The sequence below is a fragment of the Chenopodium album genome, chromosome 25 (assembly GCF_948465745.1).
Source record: "Chenopodium album chromosome 25, dcCheAlbu1.1, whole genome shotgun sequence".
NCBI lineage: Eukaryota > Viridiplantae > Streptophyta > Magnoliopsida > Caryophyllales > Amaranthaceae > Chenopodium > Chenopodium album.
In genome coordinates, this window is record NC_137858.1 from 34,636,939 (window position 1) to 34,654,355 (window position 17,417).

The following is a 17,417-nucleotide window of genomic DNA, read 5'->3' on the forward strand; positions in this document are numbered from 1 at the left end:
TAGTTCAGTTCAGTTCAGCTCTTAATTTCAATCTCTCGTTAACAATTCATTTCAGTTCAATTAAGCTCCAATCAGTTCAATTCAGTAAATCGGAACAGACCTTAAGGCTAGCTATGTTTAGATCATGTACATAAAGAGAAAAATCACAGGGACTATTATTTAAGTACCATTTTGGATTTGAACTTCTTTTTTGTATGAAGGTGTTCTAACTTTTGGGTAGAAGTTCTAATCATGACTTTCTCAACTTGTCCAGATACATTGAATGTAGCTAGATATGAATTTTGGTTTTCCAATGGGAGACTTGGTAATTTACCTTTGATGTTTTATTAGACGTGAGAATCCAGAAGTGAAAGTTTATTTGAAGTCTTACTTCCTCCATATTTGTTTTTTTTATTTTTTATTTTTTTATTTTCCCCCTCCTCCAAATAACTATCCACCTTATCAATTCTCATGAATTACCAATTCACCTATTTTATGTTGTCAACTAAACAATACCTTATAATTGACATATTCCCTTCAATGCTAATCTGTCACTACTCTACTTTCACATGATTTTACCACCAAAAACATTATAAATAGTTGTGGATAAATTTATGTTCAAAAAGTTCTCTTTGAAGAATCAAAGGGGAAGAAAAAACAATTCATATTTGATAAATCAAATTATTCGATTTTCTTTGATTTCGTTTAAAGAGAAATTAACACGTCGAGTATTGACTATTGAGTAATACATACTCCATAATTCATAAATGGAAAACCAAAATAGTTAATTTTTTTACCAATAAAAATGGCAACAGTATACAATAAAATGACAACATCCTTACACCATTATTTAATGCTCCCAATGACTTAAACCACTAAAACTTCTAATTTTCCCTCTTTAAAATGCCAGGAACTAGGAATCATGGGAAGATACCTAGAATAAAATCAAACATTTTCATAACATTGTTACAACATCTTATTCTAAAGTTTTATTTATTTAAATAAAGTGACCTAACTAATACTCCAAGTTTCCAACTGTTCCACCTTTTATTTCTTTTAAGTCATTCTGGCGACATCCTATATTCTATTTCCTCCTTTTAATCTATTTTTAAGGGCTGCAAAATTACACTAAAGTTTCATTTCATCTAAGACAATATATATAATTTCTGGGTTATTACATTGCAACAAGAAATGGGATCGTTATCTACCATAGATGCACCATTGAAGTATCCCAAAGCACGACGCGATGAGTCTCTTGTAGATTGCTACCATGGTACTCCTGTTTCAGATCCTTATAGATGGTACGTAATACTTTTATTCAATACGTATATGTAGCCCTTAACCTAAAGACTAGTTTTCGCTTTGTCGCGTGACATAAAATAAGTACTTAGTACTAGCCGTCTAGCCCTAGCTACTAGGTAATACACCACTTCAATCCGATTTTTTTTTTTTATAATAGTATATATTAATTCTTAATTTTGAAAGTTTATATATATTTAAAAATTCAATACATACATGTTTATATTTCTTGAATATTCATTTGTTGGTTTATTTTTTGCTTTAGTTGAATGGTATACGTTCGTTTAATTAATTGTTCGTTAGATTTTGATGTCGTGGCCAACCAACTAGGGTGTGGACTTGTGGTTCCGTAGTTGAAAAATGAAGTTATTATTAAGGTGATCAAGAATACTTAGCAAACTTTAATTTATCAAGACTCGATTGCTAGTTTGATGAGGGTCATTTTCAATTAGTCTATTGTACTTCGCATAAGATATGGTAGGGCCCTTCTCCTTAATGTATAAGATGGATAAATACGCTATACAAATTGAATAAAATATAAAACCAATTTTAAAGCTTCAATTATCAACTTGTAGGATTTTAATTGAGTTACTGGCGGATACAAACAATTAACTTTTCTTAGCCTAATACTCCCTCCGTTCTTAAATACTTCTCCATTTTTCATTTGCGGTATACTTGCTTCATTTCATTATTTGGAAAACTTTTACAATATTTAACTAATTTTTCTCACCTAGGTGGACCCAACATATATTCTCTCTCCTCCAATTCTTTCCACTACTTTTGTCTTTTACATTTTTTTATTCTTCCACCAACCCCATTATCTCCATATTTTATTACTTTCTCCAACTTCCCCTAAAACTTCGCACATGGAGAAATGAAGCAAGCATTTAAAAACGGAGGAAGTATATATCTAGGAGAATAATTGACTAATCATATACTCAACCAAAGTTAGTTGTGTATACCTTTAAGATAGTGAGAAAATAACTTCAATGTGGATACTTATTTGATTTATTATTTTTGTATGTCTTCGACAACTTTGTTTTTCACATAGTTAAAAACACAGTGATTTCTTTTGTGTGGTAAAAAGACCAAAAGTACAAAGTTGTGAATGAAAAAGCAGATATTAGTGTTTTGCAAACATATAATCTAGCTTTTCATTCGTTAACTATGAGTCTATGACTAATGTGCCTGGTTTTACAACTATAATAATCAAGGTTGGAAGATCCAGATTCAGAAGAAACTAAAGAATTTGTGAAGAGTCAAGTGGAACTCACAGAATCTCTGCTTAAAACATGTGAAACAAGGGAGAAGATTAAGGAAAGATTAAAGGAGGTTTTCGAGTTTGAGAGGTTTCAAGTGCCTTTCAAACGCGGTAACAAGTACTTTTACTTCCATAACAAAGGTCTTCAGCCCCAAGATGTGCTCTATGTTCAGGTTCAAGGACCAACATATTTTGATCCCGTTCAAAATTAATAGTCACGTATACTATTACTAATGATATATAAGCTTTCGTCTTTTCATGTGTACTAATTCTTAACTAATTGATAGGATAGTTTGGACGGTGAGCCAAGAGTGCTGCTTGATCCAAACGAGCTTAGTAAGGATGGAACCGTGTCTCTACATATTTGTGCAGTAAGCGAGAATGCTCAGTACTTGGCATATGGCCTAAGCACTAGTGGAAGTGATTGGATTACCATAAAGGTTATGATTGTCGCGGATCAAGCTACCCTGCCTGATACTATAAGATGGGTTAGTATTTATCTAGCTACATGTAACATGTTCAAGAATTATAAAATTTCATATATACGAATTAATTTCAAGTTACATTACTAAATCACAGAATTTTCTTACAAAAAATCTTATTACTATGTTTTTTATAATGTTATACTTGGCAGGTTAAGTTCAGTGGTCTTGCTTGGACTCATGATAATAAAGGATTTTTCTACAGTCGATATCCTGCCCCTAAGTAAGACATTTAGTTCAACATAAACAAGCATCAAATTCTGATGATGTTAAACTTGAATTGTCAATAATTTGCTCCAATAACCAATAGTCATTATTATGTACTTTTTCTGCAGAGGAGAGAGCACAGGTTGTGGCACTGAAACAAATATAAATCTGAATCACGAACTATATTATCATGTTCTTGGTACAGATCAGTCCGAAGATATTCTATGCTGGAAGGATCCTGAACATCCTCGATACAGATTTTACCCTCGTGTAACTGATGATGGAAAGGTAACAACAAATTACTACTTTTAATTGGGACTATGATAAAACTTTGTGTACCTATCAAAATGTTTTGTATAATGTTTGTTTGTAATATAGACATGTCTCCTAGAATTTATCTGTAATTATTACATATGTTTCGGGACTTTGTTTGTAAGCTAATAATCTAATGTGTTTTTGCAGTATCTTCTTCTGCAAATTGAGGAAAACTGTGAAGAAGTAAACAAACTCTACTATCTAAATCTTTCTTCCCTACTAAAGGATGGCCTAAGAAGTGCCCAAGACGCCAATGGCTTGCTTCCTTTTACAAGACTCGTTGATGACTTAGATGCACTTTATCACTATGTTGCTAATGATGATACCGTGTTCACCTTCAAAACAAATAAAAATGCTCCAAGATGCAAGCTAGTACGTGTTGATCTAAAAGAACCGGATGTTTGGATTGATGTCCTTCCAGAATCTGAAAAGGATGTACTTGTATCAACTGAGGTTGCTAATAAAAACCAACTTATTGTGTGTTATTTGAGAGATGTGAAGCATGTACTTGAGATCAGGGATCTTCAGACAGGGGCTTTCCTGCATCATTTACCTATAGACATTGGCACTGTTAGAATCAGTGCTAGGCGGAATGATAGTACCGTATTTGTATCATTTACTAGCTTCCTTACCTTCAATATAACATACCATTGCGACTTAGCAACAGAAGTTCCAGAAATGAAGATATTTCGAGAAATTTCTGTTCCCAATTTTGATCGCGCTGACTATAAGATTGATCAGGTAAGTAGAAGTACACCAACTAAATTATATACACACTATTGTGAAATTTGTTTGTTTTTCTTTTAGTTATATCACTTATATGCCTTGATGATAATGCGGTCAATCTGCTACTGAATTATCTGTCTGCAATCGTTTACTAGGTATTTGCACCCAGCAAGGATGGCACGAAGATACCAATGTTCATAGTGGCTAGAAAGGATGTAGTTTTAGATAAATCGAATCCTTGTTTATTATATGCCTATGGTGGATTTAATGTTAGTATAACACCGGGTTTTAGTGTCATCCGGACCATTCTTCTGAAACATTTAGGTGCCATCTTCTGCGTTGCAAACATTCGTGGTGGTGGGGAGTATGGTGAAGAGTGGCATAGAGAAGGCACCTTAGAAAGAAAACAGAACTGCTTCGATGACTTCACCTCTGCTGCAGAGTTTCTTGTCGCGAATGGTTATACACAGCCTTCAAAGTTGTGCATCGAAGGTAGAAGCAATGGCGGTCTCTTAATTGGAGCATGCATAAATCAGGTACTCACTCAGTCTTACCTAATAGTAGTCTGTCTATATCCTAAAATTTGATACATGAAGCTAAGACTAATAACCAATTTTTTTTTTCATTTTACATTTGGCAGAGGCCAGATTTGTTTGGTTGTGCTTTGGCTCATGTAGGTGTCATGGACATGCTTCGATTTCACAAATTTACTATTGGTTAGTTTTTAGTCCACCATTGTTAATTAGGAAGTCAATACACTTGAATTCCTTAAAATATGTTAATGCTGATCAATGTTCTGTGTTTATAGGTCATGCATGGACTGCAGATTTTGGTTGTTCAGATAAAGAGGAAGAGTTTAATTCGCTAATTAAGTAAGTTATCAACCACCTTAATTTTAGTAATGTAATTAACTAGCTAGAAGCCTAGAAATGGATTGATTAACCATCTTGATTTTAGTACTGTAGTAACTTGATTTATATTCAGTACGATGTTAACTTTTTATTGACATTTCTGGTTGAAACGAATTTGCCACAGATATTCACCACTTCATAATGTTAGAAGGCCATGGGAAAACTCTTCTGGCCGGTACATACAGTATCCAGCAACCATGCTACTGACTGCTGATCATGATGACCGTGTTGTCCCGTTGCACTCACTTAAGTTGTTAGCAGTAAGTATGCTTGCTTAGCTTGTATACAATTAAAACCTCTGCTTCATAGTATTACTCAATACTGGTCATTTTCTTCTTGTTTATGTTAGGTGATTTTTTTTTGTTAGCATGCAATTTCACATAGATCAGTATTTTAGAAATTTCAGCTTTTCCTAAACTGTGATTATTACTTTGAACTTCATATCCGTATTCATTCTCTTGTTGATAATGCAGACTATGCAATATACACTATGTACAAGCTTGATAAGAAGTCCACAGATTAATCCAATAGTAGGTCGGATTGAATGCAAGGCTGGTCATGGATGTGGACGTCCAATACATAAAGAGGTATGAAATCTCCTCTTAAAACCCATAAAACATTAACATTATACGTACTCGTGTTTTATGGATGTGGACTGATTCATATTCATTGCAGATTGATGAGGCTGCTGATCGGTATAGTTTTATGGCTAAGATGGTGGATGCTTCATGGAATGACTAGTATTATGGTCCTCAACATCATCATCAAATGCTAATATATGCTATCTTTATTTTTGTCCTAAGCTACTTGGGATCTCATATATATATATATATATATATATATATATATATGTGGAGGCGTGGAGCAAATTTAAACATGAATCATAGAATTTTGTACATAATTAATTAACATGTACCTCATTGCCAAAGAATATGAATGAAAAGTTGTTAACTAGTTACAAAATCTTTTAATATGTGGTACACTTTCATTGAAAGTTCTTATTTCAATTACTTATATCTCTAATAATTGTTAATATGTAAAAATATAAATTTTTGACTCAACATGATCCAAAGTTAAAGTAAAATTAGGGACGTATGTCAATGGGGCAAGTTAAATAGAATATCAGACCCACTCCATCGTCGTTAGATTAGGGATGAAATAGAGTTATTTTGTGTACACTTTATGTTATTTTGCGTAGTAGTGTACTTTATATTATATTGCTTTAATGTTATTTACGAGTACTTATTATGTTGAGAACATTTAAGCAAAATAACATAGAGTACACTACCATGATCCATTGTACTCAGAGTATATAATACTAATTGAGAGATACGTGTGGAAGTACTATCCTTCACCTCCGACTCACCCCATCGACATCCCTGATAAGAATCCCTCTTATCCATCGACAAGATGACACGAACACACCCAGAAAAATGGGTTGTTAAACTGGTATCCGTAGTACCTAACGAAACACTTTCCTTTCCAACGTAAAAATGTTGGCTAAGAGGCCCATATTCGGATATTCCAAATTTCAATTGTGCGGAAAATTCCTCCTCTTCCCTCGCTCCTCCTCCTACTTCACCTTTCCACTTCATCCATCTTCTTCTTCTTCAGTTTCTGTAACCAATCACAAATTCAACTCAAACCATTTCTCTTCTCTTCCTCGAAAACTCCAACCTACTCATTTTCTCTCTCCTCTCACCTCTTCATCCTCCTCAACCTTCTCTTCAATGGCGTCCGCTTTCCAGAAACCCTTGCATTATCCTCTTTCTCGCCGTGATGATTCCGTCGTCGACGATTACTTCGGCGTCAAAATCGCCGATCCTTATCGATGGTTAGCATTTCGATTTTTTAAAGCAATTCAATTTTTTCTTGATTTTGGTTGAGTTTTCAGTGAATTTTAGGTTTTTGTATTGGATGATTGTTGTTGATGATATTGTAATTTAAGTGATATTTGGATGATTTAGTGTTTGAATTTTGATTTGTGTTGGATGATTTAGGCTTGAAGATCCGGATTCTGAAGAGACGAAGGAGTTTGTTGAGAATCAAGTGAAGCTAACTGATTCTGTGCTTGGAGAATGTGAGACCAGAGATAAGCTTAAGGAGAAGATGACCGAGCTTTTCGATTATCCGCGGTTTTATCCGCCATTTAAGCGTTGTGATAAGTTTTTCTACTTCCATAACTCTGGCCTTCAACCGCAAAGTGTGCTTTATGTTCAGGTTTGTAGTGTAAGAGTTCAATATATTTTTCCTAGAGGTTTACATGTGATGATATATAATTCTGTTATATAGTGTAAGATGTGGTGTGCATCTTTACTGAATTGATGATCGAGTGTTGCTGTTGCTACTTCATTTGTGTGGCTTTATATCAAAATCGGATTAGTTAATTTGGTTATCCTCTAGGGAAACGATTTTGGTTTTGATATAATGACAGAAGGATTTGGAACATCAAGCATATTAGCGAGATTACCATTGCAAAGATGATGGTGGACGATGTGAGTAAGGATTCTTATAGATAGGCTGAAATAGATTGAGCTACATTCAAATGATGGGGTGAGTGTATAGCATAGTAAAAAGATGAAATCAGGAGTGGTTTCATAGTTAGGGTTAAATTCAGGAAGAAGTACAAATGTTTCTAGAATATTAATTGGAATGAACTGAAATGTGCTATTTATTTGGGGAGAGGAGAGGGAGAAACCTGTGTATTTATTACTCGATAAAATTTCTGAGAGCCAAGGTCTTTTGATAGGGACACGAGGACATATTTGTTATGATTTTTCAGCCCGTCAACTTGGTGTTAATAGAATAATGTTTGCTGAATTAGTACCAAGTTTTGTGAATGATATGCTATTTTAGTTGGTTGACCAATATCGAGCATTGTTAATTAAGGGAAGTATGCTATGATATGCTATTCTAGTCGGTTGACCAATACCTTGCATAGTTGACCAGTACTAGAACCTATTGATTGTAAAATAAATGTTGTGTACAAAGAACTTCCTTACAACAATTTTCTTATTTCAGCTACTTTAGGTAGCAACATAACGCAAGCTGTTGATTTTTATTCTGCCCTAAGCTGATTTGGTCTCTGCATTTTGGAAATGATTTTAACATAGATGTAATTGATAGTTTAGGTTGAATTATCGCTTGCTCATTAGTGCAGTGGTTCTGAGGTAAGTCTCTCTTCTATCTAGCTTGCTGATGTTACATAAATGTTTTATCGTTTCTACCAGGATAGTCTAGATGGAAAACCAGAGGTGCTGCTTGATCCTAATCAGCTTAGTGATGATGGAACAGTGGCTTTGAACACTTATTCTGTGAGTGAGGATGCCAAATATTTTGCATATGGTTTGAGTGCAAGTGGAAGTGATTGGGTAACAATCAAAGTAATGAGAATTGAAGATAAAAGGGTTGAACCTGACACTCTATCCTGGGTCAGTATATATCATATTTTTCTGATTTGTTGATGAGAATGTCTTTCTCTACAAGCAATCGTAATGCTTACTTAACTTGATTCTTATGTACTACAGGTTAAGTTTAGTGGTATTACTTGGACACATGACAATAAAGGATTCTTCTATAGTCGCTACCCACCGCCCAAGTAAGTTGTCATTCTTTTGAAAGTTTGGTATTGATTACATCTGACCCATACAAAATTCCTGTTTTTGTGTCTAGAGTATAGCGTCTGATGGTTATCAGTTAAAAACTTTTTTGTGTGTGTGTGTGTGTGTGTGTGTGTGTGTGTGTGTGTGTTAAATCATGTTAGTCTTGGCTGAAATAAAGTCGCAGTCATTACAAACTAATTCAATCGTGAAGTTCTTTTTAAGAATTCCGTTGATCCTGTTGTAAGATAATTTTAAGGGGCTTAGTTTTCCACACTTACATGTTAATTTTACTATACTAATTTGGGATGTTCAAAAAAAGTTGTTGAATTTCCTTTACAATTAAATTTTTCAAAATGCTCCTACCTAGTTTAAGTAATGGGCTATGTTACATTTATGCTTTATCAATCAATCAATATATATATTAAAACTCAATGGCAAGGATTGTAATCCTGCCATGTGTCGCTAATCTTGCCACCTGTCATAATGGTTTGACAAATCATATGACACATCTTATGATACTTGGTACAATGTAATAAAGCTGCATTTAAATGAGTTATTCATATTCATAAATTCTAAACTTTTAATTTTCAAATCATATAGGTATATTTTAACAACAATATGATTACAAATTAATTTCATTTATTAATATTACTCATTTACAATTCATATAGGTTATATGTATTTAAAATATATAGCTAAAAAATGCATAGTTTTTAAAGGTTTTTTCTTTTAACCACAAGATAGATTTACTTTGTTCTTAAAAAACTACATATATGTTTACTTTAATTGAAGGAATTTTTATGACAAAGGAAAAATAATCTAATACTAAGCATGAAATTTAGGTTGCTACATATTGAGTAATGAATTTTAATGTTTACTAATATTAGCAAAAATAAACAAGTGATTTTTTCTTATAAAACCACCAATATATTGTACTTTATTTTATTTTATTATTCTTTTTTATTTACAAACAATGACCCGGGGCATCGCCCGGGCCAAAAACTAGTTTCATCTTAAGTACCCATGTATCCTCAAAAACTTCAGCATTGGTAAGGTTGTTTGAACATTTGGCACTTTATTTTGGACCTAAATATATGGGAATTTTCTTTCTGGTTTTGCGAACACTCAAATTAACCTTTTGTTTTGTAGTAGAATATGTTTTTTTTAATTTATTTTTTATTTTTATTTTTATTTTTACTCACCTAGTGAGCTTAAAGTCTTTATTGATGACATAATTTCAATTTGCAATAATTGTATTTTCTTAAATCCTAAGGTCATAAAGAGTTTCAAAATCCCACATTGAAAATAACCCAAAGAGAAACATCCTATTTCTAGAATATTCCTAACCTCTTCCAATGGAGGGGTTCTACTCACTTGCTTTCGAGATTATTCCCACCTCTAATAGAACCATCTATACAAGAAGGATTTATATACTTCCATTCTAGCATGTACGCAATTGTTCTAGACATACACAAGAACACCTAAGGGCTTCAAAAGCACTAACTTTCATGTTGTCCACAAACTTGTATTTCAGGACCTTGTCTTGGAAATCCAGCATCACTATCGTATTCCTTGACCCAAAATGCGGTGGACCTCCAATTTTGAGTCCATTTGGAGCTCATTTGGCTCACTTAATGGTTTATTATTATGTTACCATTAAATGGGGGTTCAATGGGGATAGAAAGCTAAACCAATATAAAGCTTTTTAGGGGGAGTGCTGCTCCAGTTCTCCGAGCAGTTCATGGGAGTCCCCCTAGGCCATGATACTGCCCTCATGACCAACTACTTATTTGATGCCCCAAGTATTATGGGAGATGACCCGAAACATCTTGCTTCCTTACCCCCTGCAATTATCTTTATTAACCCTGTCACAATTTGCTGGTGCCTAAGCGTGCATATCTCTATCTCACTTTCCTTTGAACCCTTTCTCAACGTAACCCCTTCACGCCTCTCCATTCAGCTCATAGCCCACTTTGGTAAATTTTTTTGCATAAGAACTTCAAATTGACTGTCATGTGTGCAACACAGCCGCGCAGCATACCAATAAAAGCATTACGTTAATGTAATTGAAATTCCTTTGGTTCATTAGGAAAGATTGAAATTCTATTCTACAGTAAAATTTATAAACAACACTAACTGAACTGGAAAGAGAAAAAGAAAAGAGATTTCGGAAATATTGGGAAAAAAAACACTAGTATGATTCAGAGGAGATGATGTAATTGAGATAGGGTAAAGGAGAAATGATAAATGCTAACTTCTGGGTGTTTGGAGTTAGAGACTGAAAAATGAGGTGAAAGGGTTTGTCTTATTAGGTGGGAGGGATTGGTGATTGTTAGTTGCAAAAGGATGGTGATGGTGGTACAAGGGTATAGGAAATAAGATATCAAAAGGCGAGATTGCAAGAGTAAGAGAGTTGTGCGTGGTTGCTCTCCTAGTGGGAACGAGAGAATCAAAACAGGATGAGTCAAGAGAGTTCAAATGACCTTCTTCTAAGGGAATCCCTGTCTCTAGTCCTATTCCAATTTGTGGGCAGTATGTTAGATAAGGTTGACTAAAGTTTCTTTTATATGAAGCACTCTTTATCTAACGGTGTAAGCATTCAGGTCATTTTAGTAAAAATTTGTAACCTTCAGGAATAGCCCAGGCAGTCGCAAAACACAAGGTTAATTTGAACATTTTGCTGCATTCATGGATAAGGATTAGGTCTCCCATCTTTAATATATGTGCGTAACAGTTGGACACTACCTATGTTTGACAAAACTACCTTGGTAACATAGGTTATGTGGGAATGATCCAAATATTACAAAGGATCTTCTATCTAGTAATATCTTGGCATGTTTTTCATTAGGCTAGCTTGGACTATGCTTTTATTGTCTACCCAAAGCTTTCGAGATCGTTCCCACCTCTAAAGGAACCATCTATACAAGGAGGTTTTTACGTACTTTCATCCTAGCATGTACAAGATTGTTCTAGACATACACTAGAACACCTTAGGGCTTCCAAAGCACTAACTTCCATGTGGTCCACAAACTTGTTTTCAGGACCTTGTCTTGGAAATCCAACATCACCATCGTATTCCTCGACCCAATGTAAGCGGGACCTCCAACTTCGAGTCCAATTGGAGCTCTTTTGGCCCACTAAATGGCCCATTATTATGTTATCGTCAAATGGGGGGTTATAGAAAGCTAAACCAAAAAAAAGCTTTTTTAGGCGGAGTGCTGCTCCTGGTAGCTCATGGGAATCCCCTAGGCTGTGATACTGCCCTCATGACCAATGACCCAATTGACATCCCATGTATTATGGAAGATGACCCGTAACATCCTGCTTCCTTATCACCTTCAATTGTCATTGTTAACCCTGTCACAATTGGCTGCTGCCCAAGCGTGCATATCTATATTTCATTTTCCTTTGACACATTTTGCGCCCCTTCTCCTAGCTTGTAACCCCCTAGAACCACCACTTCCTCGCTCCTCAACGGCTCAACCTAACCCCTTCACACCTCTCCATTCAGCTCAATGCCCTCTCTGGTAAATTGTTTTGCATAACTTCAAATTTTTGACTGTCACGCTATCATGGGCACAGCCACGCAGCATAACGATAAAAACATTTTGTTAATGTAGCTCAAATTCCTTTGTTTGGTTAGGATATATTGGGATTCTATTCTACATAAAAATTTAAAAACAATATTGAAAGAACCGGAAAGAAAAAGAGGAAAAAGAAAAAAAGAAGAGAGAATTTGGAAATTAGAGGGAAAATAACACTAGTATTATTCAGAGAAGATGATGAGATTGAGTTAGGGTAAAGGAGAAATGATAAATGCTATTTTCTGGGTCTTTGGAGTTAGAGACTGAAAAATGAGGGGAAAGGGTTTGTCTTAGGTGGGATGGATTGGTTATTGCTAGTTGCAAGGATGGTGGTATGAGGGTTTAGAAAATAGAATAGTGAAAGGCGACATTGCAAGATTAAGAGAGTTGAGTGTGCCTGCTTTCCTAGTTGGAACGAGAGAGAATCAAAACAGGATATGGAGTCAAGGGGGTATGAAGAACCTTCTCCTAATGGAATCCCTGTCTATGATCCTATTCCAATTCGTGGGTAGTGCGTTAGATAAGATTGACTAAATTTTTTTTATATATGAAACACACTATTTAACGGCGTAATCATTCAGGTCATTGTAGCTAAAATTTGTGACCTTATGGATAGCCCAGGCGGTTGCAAGAATACATGGTCAATTTGAACATTGACACTCATGGATTAGGATTAGGTCCCTAGAAAATTCCCATCTTAATATTCTTGTAACATAGGTAACATAGGATATGTGGGAATGATCCTATTATTACAGAGGATGTTCTAGTAGTATTTTGGCATGCTCGTCATTAGGAGAGGTCGGACTATGCTACTGTTGTATTCCCAAAGTTGAAGCTGTATGTTATAATTTGTTTGTTCGTAAAGATTCTAAAGAGTGAAGATGGCCGTGATTTTCCGATGACCTTTTATGCTCATGTAGCTAGGAGCCTAGGAAATATCTGAAACTTGGATTTCTGGTGCAGTGAAGGAAAAACATCAGATGCTGGAACTGAAACAAATTCTAACCTTAACCAAGAGCTGTATTATCATGTTCTTGGCACTGATCAGTCCGAGGATGTTTTGTGTTGGAAAGACCCTGAAAACCCAAAACACTCATTTGGGGCCGAGGTGACAGATGATGGAAAGGTAATTGCTGTTCCGTGTCAACTTAACACTATCTTTATAATTTTTTTTAGTGCTGCAGTACGCTAAAAACTTGAAACGATAGGTATTTTCTCATTTGTATACCATTATTTCATTTTATTTTATTTTTTTGAAATCTCCAGCTTTTGACCATGATCCTTTTTTGTCTGTATATTTCAGTATCTTCTTTTATATACTTCAGAAAGCTGTGAAGTGGTGAATAAAGTGTACTACTTAGATTTGACAACACTCCCTAATGGGATTGAAGGTTTCCGTGGGGGAAAAGAGTTGCTTCCTTTCACAAAGCTCATTGATACATTCGATGCGGCTTATGACGCTGTTGCAAATGATGATACTGCGTTTATTTTTCGAACTAATAAGGATGCTCCAAGATATAAGTTAGTTCGTGTTGATTTGAAAGCCCCAGGAATATGGACTGATGTTATTCCGCAATCTGAGAAGGATGTGCTTGAATCAGCCTATGCTGTCAATGGAAATCATCTTCTTGTCTGCTACTTGAACGATGTGAAACATGTTCTTGAGGTTAGAGACCTTGAAACAGGCTCTCTGCTGCATCACTTACCCCTTGATATTGGGTCAGTTGATGATATCTCTGCAAGGAGAAAAGACAGTGTGGTGTTTTTTAGGTTTACAAGCTTCTTGTCTCCAGGCATAATTTACCAGTGTGACTTAAAATCCGATGTACCAGAATTGAAGATCTTTAGAGAAATTGTTGTCCCTAAATTTGATCGTGATGAGTTTCAGGTTGATCAGGTATATGCTTTTACTCCTAGCGTCTTTGCATAAATATCTTCATATCATGTGATGTGAAGTAATGTTTGCTATTATCTGTATCTTCTTTTGCTGCGCTTGCTTTGGCTCATGAGTCATGACTTTGATATTTAGACAATTAGACTTGTTTTGATGTGAACCTTTTAATATTGGTGTTTATTTACATGCTTTGTATGTTTTAATGACAATAAAGTATTTATACCTTGATGCTAAATTCTCGATTTATATATCTGTCTAAATTTATTGAAATATATGATCGAACTGGAATCATAGCTCGAAACATATTATATCAACACTTTTGAAATGACTCTAGTCAATGTAGTCATAAGGTCTCTAATATGTGTAATGCAATTGCAAATCTATTGCTGTTTGTTTTACTTTGTAAAACTTCCTCCATTTCTTTTTAGTTGACACATTTCTCTAGTCACGTTTGCCAATGCACAATTTTAAGCATTAATCTATAAAGATTGATAAGCAAAATTTATCAAAAGTTGATATTTTGAAACTACATATTAAGACGAGCCTGACAAGACTCGACATGACTATATTTTCCATTATGTATAAATGACAAGATACAATCAAAAGGGAGTAGGCGAGTGCTAAATTCAAAACGTGTCAACTATGTGTAAATCACAAAATATTATTGCTCTTTTGTACCGATTTGTCCTTGTTCTGTAAACAGATTTTTTTCAAATTGAACGTCATTTTATTAGACATACAGAATGTCTAATCTCTGTACGTAGTTTGTTAAATATTTTTGAAGTATACCTCAAATCTTACATGTTCAAATACATGAAATGCAAATGATTTTTTAGAATTAAATGCTCCATTATGTCATTGTTTCTGCCTGTTGAATGGTCTTATATCCTCTCTCAACACAAGCTTCTTGTTCCTGCCAGTCTTCCGCCCTCCCTCTTTTTGGGCGTGAGTCATTTGTCAAGGCGCACATGTTTCTATTTTGCCCTTTATTAGCTTCTTTCTCATCTGCTTCCAGGTTTTTGTTACCAGTAAAGATGACACTAAGATACCAATGTTCATAGTTTCAAGAAAGGGAATTGTTTTGGATGGTTCACACCCATGCTTATTATATGGTTATGGTGGATTTAACATAAGCATCACACCATCCTTTGGTGTCAGTCGCATTGTTCTCTTAAAAAATCTTGGTGCTATTTTTTGCATTGCTAATATCCGGGGTGGTGGTGAATATGGAGAAGAGTGGCACAAGGCAGGATCCCTTGCAAAGAAGCAGAACTGCTTTGATGATTTCATTTCTGCTGCTGAGTTTCTTGTTTCTAATGGTTATACCCAGCCAAAAAAGCTGTGTATAGAAGGTGGAAGTAATGGTGGGCTGCTTGTTGGTGCTTGTATTAATCAGGTATCTTTTTTTTGGGTATTATTATTATTCATACTTTTTCAACTTCTCCCATGTTGTTAACCCACTGTATTCTACTATAATAATTGTGAATGTAGAGACCTGACATCTTTGGCTGTGCTCTGGCTCATGTTGGTGTCATGGATATGCTCCGATTTCACAAATTTACCATTGGTGAGTGAATATTGCTGTACTCCATAATAAAAGTGGTTTTTTGTTACAATTGATACACTTTGCTGATACTTGAGCTATTTCCAGGTCATGCTTGGACATCAGATTATGGTTGCTCTGATAAAGAAGAGGAATTCCACTGGCTTATAAAGTAAGTAGTATCATGTCTTCTAGAGTGAATGTCGAGCGTATAGATATAGTGCTCTGGTATTGAAACTTTTCAAATATACATAATACAGAATTATTATTTAAATAAATTTTACATGAACTTTTAGGCTTTTCATGTGATACATTCACTGAAAAATATGTAAAGGTCTGTCTGACATGGCAAGCATGCAAGGTGATTCCGAGAGTAATACTGTATTAGGCATTGCTTTTATTGGCAGAGTACTTAATGTGAAGTATATTAATTCTTTTGGTGAGACTCAACGTCTTGGTATTTTGATTTCATTATGATAGATCTGCCATTTGTTAGTCCATGCAGTCTGTTGATAATAGAAGCAGATGAGTAAGATGACATTTGGACTTTTGGTGGTTCAGCCCATACATGTCATATTACAACTCAGATTCCATTCATCTATTTTTAGTTTCCTAAACTGAGGAGAGTGCATTCTTGCTTACAGGTACTCACCTCTACACAATGTTAGGAGACCATGGGAGCAATCATCTGATAAAACTGCACAGTACCCCTCTACCATGTTATTGACAGCTGACCATGATGATCGTGTGGTGCCTTTGCACTCGCTGAAGTTACTGGCTGTAAGTTCTCATGATCAATTACTTGCAACTATTATTACATGAATGTGAACATTAGTGCATTAACTCATTCACATTAACACACTGCAATGTCTGCATGCTTTTTCTTAAATATGGCCAAGTAAATGCACAACGCCTTTCCTTTCCTTGAAAGATTTTATTTTATGTACTTGCAGACAATGCAGCATGTTCTTTGCACAAGCTTGGAAGATAGCCCTCAAAAGAACCCAATCATTGGTAGAATTGAGTGCAAGGCTGGTCATGGAGCAGGACGCCCAACACAAAAAATGGTTGGTACCATATAGAATGTTTTTCATGTTAAAAATATTTGGGTAAGGCTTTATGGCTAACCTATGTTTTGCTACCGTTGTAGATTGATGAGGCAGCTGATCGTTATGGCTTTATGGCTAAGATGGTAAATGCATCGTGGATTGATTAAAGAGTTGCTACATAAAAATGGAGTAATTCCGGGTTGAATCTTTTACTTTTTGATTCGTCTATCATGAATAGGAGGAAGACCTCTATTCTTTTGTGATGAAACTTTTATCTCACTTTCTATAGTCATTCTTGGGGTCTTGGGTATAATTTTTATCCAGCAATTAGCGTCGTTTTGACTTGAGTTGAAATGTTGCTATGCAAGGTATTGATTGAAGTTGAATAGCTTTGGTAAATAAACACTTCAGCTTGAAGTCATAAAAGAAGGCAGTTTTTATATTTTGCAGAACTAAAGATCTGTCCAATTTGACTGACTTTATTTCAACTTATTGACGTTTATGGACTTCGGGACCAAGGTAAATCAAAACTTTGACTTTTTCCTACCGATTGCCCAGTCAACGA

At 35.0% G+C, this 17,417-nt stretch overlaps 2 protein-coding genes across 2 annotated transcripts; both read left to right on the forward strand.

The window, feature by feature from the left end:
• The first annotated feature begins 1,029 nt into the window (after positions 1 to 1,029).
• On the forward strand, positions 1,030 to 6,109 carry LOC145614110 (uncharacterized). Its single transcript, XM_081669108.1, has 12 exons — positions 1,030 to 1,280; positions 2,493 to 2,712; positions 2,827 to 3,027; positions 3,174 to 3,244; positions 3,357 to 3,516; positions 3,691 to 4,284; positions 4,425 to 4,805; positions 4,910 to 4,985; positions 5,078 to 5,141; positions 5,305 to 5,440; positions 5,654 to 5,767; positions 5,856 to 6,109. The coding sequence occupies exons 1-12, from the start codon at positions 1,171 to 1,173 to the stop codon at positions 5,919 to 5,921; spliced, it is 2,193 nt and encodes a 730-aa protein (XP_081525234.1). The 5' UTR covers positions 1,030 to 1,170; the 3' UTR covers positions 5,922 to 6,109.
• A 563-nt stretch (positions 6,110 to 6,672) lies between these two features.
• On the forward strand, positions 6,673 to 17,294 carry LOC145614764 (uncharacterized). Its single transcript, XM_081669829.1, has 12 exons — positions 6,673 to 7,014; positions 7,181 to 7,400; positions 8,411 to 8,611; positions 8,708 to 8,778; positions 13,330 to 13,492; positions 13,670 to 14,263; positions 15,276 to 15,656; positions 15,752 to 15,827; positions 15,912 to 15,975; positions 16,448 to 16,583; positions 16,757 to 16,870; positions 16,954 to 17,294. The coding sequence occupies exons 1-12, from the start codon at positions 6,674 to 6,676 to the stop codon at positions 17,017 to 17,019; spliced, it is 2,427 nt and encodes an 808-aa protein (XP_081525955.1). The 5' UTR covers position 6,673; the 3' UTR covers positions 17,020 to 17,294.
• The last annotated feature ends 123 nt before the right edge of the window (positions 17,295 to 17,417 follow it).

What these genes read in the sequence shown, in the direction of transcription:
- LOC145614110 (XM_081669108.1), top strand. Translation starts at nt 1,171, where the DNA reads ATGGGATCGTTATCTACCATAGATGCACCATTGAAGTATCCCAAAGCA. An exon ending in TGCCTGATACTATAAGATGG is followed by an intron (nt 3,028 to 3,173) that starts GTTAGTATTTAT and finishes TATACTTGGCAG; the next exon opens with GTTAAGTTCAGTGGTCTTGC. An exon ending in GTGTAACTGATGATGGAAAG is followed by an intron (nt 3,517 to 3,690) that starts GTAACAACAAAT and finishes GTGTTTTTGCAG; the next exon opens with TATCTTCTTCTGCAAATTGA.
- LOC145614764 (XM_081669829.1), top strand. Translation starts at nt 6,674, where the DNA reads ATGTTGGCTAAGAGGCCCATATTCGGATATTCCAAATTTCAATTGTGC. An exon ending in AAAGTGTGCTTTATGTTCAG is followed by an intron (nt 7,401 to 8,410) that starts GTTTGTAGTGTA and finishes CGTTTCTACCAG; the next exon opens with GATAGTCTAGATGGAAAACC. An exon ending in GACGCCCAACACAAAAAATG is followed by an intron (nt 16,871 to 16,953) that starts GTTGGTACCATA and finishes CTACCGTTGTAG; the next exon opens with ATTGATGAGGCAGCTGATCG.